The 7,920-nt window shown below is 57.3% G+C and overlaps 1 protein-coding gene across 1 annotated transcript in view; it reads right to left on the bottom strand.

The window, feature by feature from the left end:
• Positions 1 to 7,406, bottom strand: part of USP19 (ubiquitin specific peptidase 19) — a gene marked incomplete at its 3' end in the record, with an annotated part of 13,914 nt that extends 6,508 nt beyond the window's left edge. The window contains exons 1-9 of the mRNA XM_009698856.1: positions 7,298 to 7,406; positions 4,277 to 4,333; positions 3,135 to 3,263; positions 2,443 to 2,576; positions 1,704 to 2,111; positions 1,098 to 1,365; positions 808 to 964; positions 630 to 701; positions 1 to 109 (exon numbers count right to left, since the gene is read on the bottom strand). The exon at positions 1 to 109 is cut by the window's left edge and continues 4 nt beyond it. Coding sequence (XP_009697158.1) covers positions 1 to 109; positions 630 to 701; positions 808 to 964; positions 1,098 to 1,365; positions 1,704 to 2,111; positions 2,443 to 2,576; positions 3,135 to 3,263; positions 4,277 to 4,333; positions 7,298 to 7,406 — 1,443 coding nt within the window. The remainder of the gene's footprint in view (positions 110 to 629; positions 702 to 807; positions 965 to 1,097; positions 1,366 to 1,703; positions 2,112 to 2,442; positions 2,577 to 3,134; positions 3,264 to 4,276; positions 4,334 to 7,297) is intronic.
• Between the last annotated feature and the right edge of the window lie 514 nt (positions 7,407 to 7,920).

The following is a 7,920-nucleotide window of genomic DNA, read 5'->3' as shown; positions in this document are numbered from 1 at the left end:
GGCTGGAGCCTCGAGCCCCCCCCAGCGCTGGCTCTGGCGTTTCTTCAGGCAGACATCGATGCGAGAGACCGTGAAGTTGTACGTGCACTGGTCCGGCTCAATAAGGTTCCTGTAAGACATGCAGCAAGTCAGGGGTCCCCCAGAGCCCCTAGCAGCATCAGACATGCTGAAGCCTCTGCAAGGCAGGGCCATGGCCTCCAGGCAGTAGGGACCTGGCTAGCACTGATCCCAAGGTGGCTCTGGCAAAGCAGAGCGGAAATCCTCGAGCCCGGCCACAGTGAGCACACAGAGGGCCCCTTTCCTGGCAGATCCATTCTGCTTGGCTCCACATGCCCCTTCCTGCTGGACATCTTGCCCAAAGTACACACAGGCTGGTCTGGCTCTGCCCCCAGGAGCTCTAGAACAGGCCTGGAGGGGATCCGCGGGCAAGGAGACACTGGGATTTCCTCCCCTGCAAGCCGCCACTCACAGTCAAGGTAGCCCAGGCTGGGGGCATTAGTGCAGCATGGTGTAAGGGTGCAGTAATGAGCATTCCCTGCACAGACCCGCCAGCTGGGACTGACTCCTGCTCCAGCTCTGCATTCTCAGCTCCCTTGCCCTGGTGCAGACTAGAAGGACAGGAAGCATACCTGAGCTTCACCTGCCACCGGAACACCGTGTGGGGCCCACAGCCAGGATGGAGGCGAAGGAAATTTGTGTCACTGCAAAGAAATTGGAAGCAAGTGAGAAGAGGTGAACAAACAAGTAGTCCAGTTGCAGTCAGGAGCTCTGCAGCAGCCTAGTACCATCCCCAAGGCACAGTTGTACCTCGTCTGGAACACCAGCGTGAAGTCTTGCTCCCGGAACAACACCTTGGATGTCTCCTTATGGATCTCCTTCACGTAGACATGCACCACCACCAGGTCATTGCCCTTCTCATACGAGTCATTCTTGACAAAGGTCAGGCTCACAAAAGGCTCTGGCTCTGAGTGAGGAAAGCCATGGAGCGAGATGTTACCTTCCTTGCACACCGAGGCAGTGCTGCAGGCTGACCCAGGAGAGGTCCTAAGCAGATGGACCTTCCCAACTAGGCTGACCTCTGGTCTCCGGCCACTCACCATCAGCTGCTGCTTCCAGAGCCACGTCGTCCTTGGACCAGTCCCTCTTCTCACCATCTCTGCCCAGGGGAGGGGTGGCCACTGGGACAGCCTTAGAGCTCTCTCCCAGGACAGGCATGCAGTCCCGGCCCCGCAAGGCCTCAGCAGGGCTGCCTGGCTGCAGGACTCTCTTCTCCACACAGGTGGCAACACAGTGGGGGAACACCTCTGTGGTAGCTGTGAGAGGTGGCATCTCTGCAGGAACAGTCTCCTTGGCCAAAACCACAGCCTTTCAAGACAGAGGGACACAGTGAAAAACAGACACTGTCACCCCAGTCTGCCCTGGCCCACCTGCTGTGACTCTTGCCAGCCAGGCAGACACAGCTCCACACCACCCACTTCCCCGACACATCCCATGCTCAGCCCCATTAGCACCACAGCCCATCAACTGCAGGGACCTCATGTCACCCTGTCCTCGACCACAGCCAGGCCCACGCCAGCCCTCAGCACCACCCACGGGACCCTGGAGCCCATCTCATTGTCAAGGATGGGTCCCTGCATGAGCAGCATCCCCTGCATGAGGGCTGGGGGAGCAGGGGTGCCCCGTTCAGCCAGGTCCTTGGGTACCTTCTCCAGTGGCAATGCGAGGTCTGCAAGGGCCGTGGGTGCATCAACCTGGCTGGCTCTGCCATTGCGGCGACTGCTTGCCCTCCCACTGTGCCCTTTGCTGGGCTCCACACTCCCAGTAACTCTGGCATTTGGCTCCTCTTCAGTGGGAGCCACTTTGAGGTATACTGCCCGCTTGGCGCTGGGGCCGCTCTGTGTCCCTGGGCTGGCTGGGCTTTTCCCTCCCAGGGCCTCGCTTCTTCCCGGAGCGCGCTTCGGGTTGGAGGGCTCCCGCCGGGATCTCGGCAGCTCTATGCCTTCAGCCCTCGGCTCTTCGGGGGCCAGCTCTGCAGAAGCAGCCTTCTCCTTCCCGTTCTCCCAGCATGTGGCCCCTTTGGCCAGGTCTTTGGATCCATCTTTCCTACTCTTCTGTGAAAAGTAGTGCAGCACAGTGGCAAGGCATCCAGGTAGCAGCACCTCTCATGCTCGCTGCCAGCCCCTCACCCTCACTCCCCCTTCCCAGCACACACTGGCACCCTGCTCCAGAACCTGGAGACTATGTGGTAGGCAGGAACAGGGGTACAATGACACCTCCCTCCCCGGGACAGAGGCAGCTGGCTCGCTACCCTCATGCAGCACGTGGATGCAGGATGTGGCCCACATTGCTCCCTGGGCAGCTCAAGAGCAGGGAATGAAACCCTCACCCCAGTTCCCCCGGGTTCCATAAGCTCCCTCAAAAGGTAGATCCTCCCCTCCTCACCAGAAGCGAAGACCAGGTGTGGAGTGGGATCTTCTTCTGAAGCACAAGCTGTAGAAAGTTGCCCTTCTTGCACTGGATCTTGCTGCAGGAGCTCTCAATCTCCTCGTAGAACTGACAGCTCCACTGGCGCCCGTCTGCAAGCAGAGGGGGACCAGCACCTCAGGCAGCGCTCCAGGCAGTTGTCACCTAGCCCACAGCCCCCTTTCACCTGCCCCAAGGATCAAGGGAGCACTCATCCAGAGCCAAGGAGGCTGCAGGCAGGCTGCCACCATACCCCAGGAGCCTTCAGGCCTTCAGCCAGCTTCCCTGGATTTGCTTTGTACATCTGGTTGGCCTCCTTCCCAGAGGGAAGGCCCTGGGCCTCCCTGCCCTCAGGGGCACAGTCACTTTTCCAAAGGATACCCAGGGCCGACTCAGTCACCTCAGCGAGCAGAGACACACCAGCACAGCAGTGGGCACTTACTCACTTGGCACAGAAGCCAGCACCTGCCCTCTCCAGCTCTATACCCTTCTTCTTTTACGCTGCTCTCGTATCGGCCCTGCCTGCTGGCTGAAGCTGTGCCAGCTGACGGCAGGGCACTGCGTCTGAAGGAAAGGTTTCAGGCCGGCCTGGATCAGCCCCATGTGTAGCCCAGAGCTGCGCCAAGCCCCACTGGAGAAAACACTTGCAGCAGTCGCTCCATTCCCCATACCTGGTAGTTTGACCACACAGTCCGTGTCAGTGAAAGCAGCATCCACATCCTCCACCTTCAGAGCTCCACTGCCCAAGTGCAGCTTGACGATGATCTCGTCAGCATTCTGCTTCCAGTCCAGCAGCAGCTCTAGGAAGAGGGAGGGAAGCGTCACCCGCTCGCTGGGGCATGAGCCTGCAGTGCCCACTCCCTGGCTGGGGAACGCAAGCCTGAACGCACGCTCGGTTCAAGTTGGTCAATGCAGGGGACACAGATTGTGTCAATTAAACAGGACACTCGCAACCTGCTCTCATCAGACAGGCTACAAACAAGAGCACATGTTGTGGCGGGGCAGGTGAATCCCAGTGGGCACCAGAGATATCAGAAAGGCAGCGCTGCTCTCAGCCCTGTCACGTGCAGCAGCGGCGGCTGGGAAGAAGGGATGGCTCCTGCCAACTATAAAGCAATTGTTGCTTTCTCAGGAACAAGGAAGCCACAGAATTACTCTGGGGGATTCAAGTGGACTATGACCACAATCAGAAATTGCCAGTTCCCCTTTGCATATGCAAATCAAGCAGCCCAGCTGCAATCACCAAAGGACTGTACTCCTGCCAGGTGAGCAGTGCTAACACAGCTGGACAGGCCAGGCAAGAATGGTGTCCTGAAGTCTTCAAGGCAAAAAGGCAATTTCAATCACCTTAATTTCAATCAGGTTTATTCTATCCTCTGTGGCATGAGGATGTCCTACTCTGTCATCAAAGCAGGCCTGGACCAAGGCAGAAACCAGCCAACAGCATCTGCGGGGTGACACGGCTTGGGATCTTCCCAGCCCAGCATGGCTCCCTGCTCAGAAACAAGCAGGACAGATGCTGGCAGCAAGGCACCCCAGGGCTGTGCCCAGTAGCATCGTGACACTCAAGTCAGAAGCAGCCTGCCATGTGCCCAGGGTTTCTTCCTTGCAGACAGCCCTGACCAGCCATGTGCACCCTTCTCTGCCCCTGGGAAGGCTGCATTCTGTTAAGTTAAATGCTGAGGCAAGGGAGCGCTCAGGTTAGTTCTGCTTAACGCCAGAGCATGGGACTACGACAAGGTGAGAGCGTCAGATCCCTAGGCAAGGGCACTCCATGGCCATGCACTGACAGCCAGCGCACACCTCGACTTACCCTCCTCCGAGTCCTTCTCCTGGGCAGTCTCTGCCTGCTCGAGCTCAGGGCAAGACACTGGTGGGCAGAGAAGCAGAACGCGGGCAGGTCTGTCATTTTGTCACCTCAAGAGCACGGGCCGGCACGCTGATGCCCAAGATTTCACACATCACCTTCTTCTCCCCTGAAACTCTGTCCAGGCCTTTCATCCTGCATGTGCCACTCATTTCCTTCCTCTGCTTCCTCACACCTCCCCCTTCCCCAGAGCCCTGCCTGCAGCACCACAGCCAGTCAGCCCCCATGACAGCTGTTCCGGGCCACACCACCGTATCCCAGTCTAACCAGCACCACAGTGGGAGCAACATAACATCACTGCACCACACAGACAGCGCTTCTTTGAGGCATGTCTCAGTGTGGAGCTTGTGGTAACCAGGCTGTGTGCTCCTGCTCAACGCATCAGACCCTCAGCCTCCAGCCATACAGATGAGACTGCCTCAATCTGACAGGGAGAACCTGATGTTCAGTTGGCACTGTCCTGCACGACATCCTTGTCTCTAAATTGGAGAGACACGGATTTGATGGACTGCTTGGTGGATAAGGAATTGGCAGGATGATCGCACTCAGAGTTGCGGTCAACGGCTCAATGACCAAGTGGAGACTGGTGACGAGTGGCATTCCACAGGGGTCGGTGCTGGGACCGGCGCTGTTTAACATCTTTGTCAGTGACATGGACAGTGCGATCAAGTGCACCCTCCGCAAGTTTGTTGATGACACCAACCTGTGTGGTGCAGTTGACACGCCGGAGGGAAGGGATGCCATTCAGAGGGACCTGGACAGGCTTGAGAGGTGGGCCCATGCGAACCACATGAAGCTTAACAAGGCCAGGTACAAGGTCCTGCACATGGGTCGGGGCAATTCCAAGCACAAACACAGGTTGGACGGAAAATGGACTGAGAGCAGCCCTGAGGAGAAGGACTTGTGGGTGTTTGTTGACGAGAAGCTCAACATGACCCAGTAACGTGCACTCACAGCCCAGGAAGCCAGCCGTGTCCTGGGCTGCATCACAAGAAGCACAGCCAGCAGGTCGAGGAAAGGGATTCTCCCCCTTTACTCCGCTCTGGTGAGACCCCCCTGCAGTACTGCCTTCAGCTCTGGGGTCCTCAGCACAAGGACATGGACCTGTTGGAGTGAGGCCAGAGGAGGCCACAAAGATGACCCGAGGACTGGAGCACCTCTCCTATGAAGACAGGCTGAGAGAGTTGGGGTTGTTCAGCCTGGAGAAGAGAAGGCTCCGGGGAGACCTTAGAGCAGCCTTCCAGTACCTGAAGGGGTCTACAAGAAAGCTGGGGAGGGACTTTTTACAAGAACAGGTAGTGATAGGACAAAGGGTAATGGCTTCAAACCGGAAGAAGGAAGATTTAGATTAGACATTAGGAAGAAATTCTTCACTGTAAAGTTGGTGAGGCACTGGCACAGGTTGCCCAGAGAAGCTGTTTCCTCTGAGGACAGCCGAAGTCCTGGGAAGCAGCCCCAGGCTCCTCCTAGGTAGTTAGCTGAAGCGTTTTGTCCAGGGCAGGGGGGTTGGAACTGGATGGGCTTTAAGGTCCTTTCCAACCAAACCATTCTATGACTCTATCATATGTTTGGTTGTGCTCAAATCAATTCTGCTGTAACAAGAGAACCACACAGCCCAGCCGCACTTCAACATTCCCATTCCTGCACAAGCTGCCAATGACTGTGGCCAAAACCTCCTTCCAGATCAGGCTGGGGAACCAAACGGACCTGACACCTAATCCACCACTCCCCATGGATTACCTCTGACAGCCAGAAGTGTCTCGGGACCTGCTCCACCCCCACAGGGCAGTAAGCTCTGCCAGGCAAGGGGCTCAAAGCGACACCACCTTGTACCGGAGAAGAGAAACAGCAGTAACAGGAGCTGTGGTCTCCACCCCGGAGCGTTTAGAGGGTTGCCCCTGCCTCCTTTGGCAGGCTACAAACCAGTAGGAAACCTCTGCTGACTATCGCAGTCGCTGGTGCAAAGATGCCGGTGGGGCTGGCAGTGTGAGAAGCACTGCAGCAGCACTGCCTGGAGGATCCACAGCTTGCTCCAGCCCCTCACCACCCCTGCACAGCAGGGATGGAGCCAGCATGGCCCCACCGCAGTCCCCGGGAAGGCAGGAGCCCCCCACATCAGAAGGTGCAGAGGGTCAAGCCTTACCAGAGATACAGCACACCTCCCACATGAGAGGTATCGCAACACTGCCTCCCTGCACCGTGGGATTTCGCACTGGGGACTGAAGCCAGCTGTTCCAGCGCAGACCTCAGCAAGCACTTGTTTACCTTGGCTTAGAAAACACGCTGTGATTTTAAGGTTACAACAGTCATAACGGAGTAGGCACAGATATCAAGCAATTTTCCAGGGCCGCAAGAACTCTCACCTGCATCCTGCCCACAGGCATTTCCTGCACTTGAAGCATCATTTTTGTCATCAGATACACAGTACCTACAGCGGCAATTACTCCACAGCAACTACTTCATTTGAGCCACACCTTGCCCCGCTGACACAGAAGCTAAAGCACCAGCCCCACCCGCAGGCCTCGCACTCGGCAGGCGCTGTCAGCACCCAGTCTCTGCCTTGCAGCATCTGGCCTCAGCAAACTGATGGGGAAGCAGCACTGCCTCCAGCTGCAAAAGCACCTGGTACTCTTCAAGTCCCACTCCCTCTGGGTCAGGGCAGCTCAGCCCCAGCCAAAAGCAGAGTCTAGAAACAACCACCAAGGCCAACTCCAGGCTTAAGCTAACAAGGCCACAGGCCCGACCTTCCTCACATAGCTGGGGCTAAGTAGTGCCCAGAGGAAGGATGTTACAGGTCCAGGGAGGACACCGTGCCAAAGAGGATCCCACATCACATGGGTTACCATCAGCTACAGGAAGCGATTAGTTAAATCTGCTTATCCTGCAGCAGATGGCTGTGAGGCTCCCACCCTGCAGGGCCAAGAAACCAGGGGCCTGCTCGCTGCAGCGCTGCCGAGGGGCTCTCACCTTCCTTGCTCTCCTGGTTGGCTCGATCCTTCTGCTTCTTCTTGTTGGTGGCATCATCCAAGCCCCGAGACACTCTCCTCTGGCCAGGGGCATTGGTGCTGCTGGACATCTTCAGCCGTTTGGAGGACACAAACGGCCCGCCGGGGTCGGTAATGGAGTCTGGGTCAGGGGTGCGACGTTTTCTTCCTGGCCCAGCTATCTTGGCGACTCTCTGTGGTCAAACTCTCTGGCAAGGAACTAGTGGCCTAAAGAGAGAAGAGAGCAAGTGTGGCAGGAAGAGCAGGTGGAGAAGGCCCAACACCGTCAGGATCCACTCTCTGCCCCAGCACCAGGCCCCCTCAGGGCCAGTGCCCTCACATGACCGTCACTACAGCATTTACGGGAAGCCCCACGCAGCGCTCGGTGAGGAAACCTACCTCATCACAGCTGTTACAACACTTACTGCCAAAAGCATGGGCTTGTCAGAGCTCCCAAGATACAACCAGGGGTCTTCTGTATGTGGCACACATTAAAAACCTGGAAAGCAATTGTCATGCTCATGGTTCCCACTACAGCAACACTGGCCCAGAGGAGCCACCGGCACTAACAACACCCGGAGGCAGAGCCGAGAGCGAGGACATGGG

This window comes from Cariama cristata, unplaced genomic scaffold, assembly GCF_000690535.1.
Source record: "Cariama cristata isolate BGI_N322 unplaced genomic scaffold, ASM69053v1 scaffold37914, whole genome shotgun sequence".
In the NCBI taxonomy this organism is placed as follows: Eukaryota; Metazoa; Chordata; class Aves; order Cariamiformes; family Cariamidae; genus Cariama; species Cariama cristata.
The sequence above is the reverse complement of the archived record's forward strand: the minus strand, read 5'-3'. Positions and strand labels throughout refer to the sequence as shown.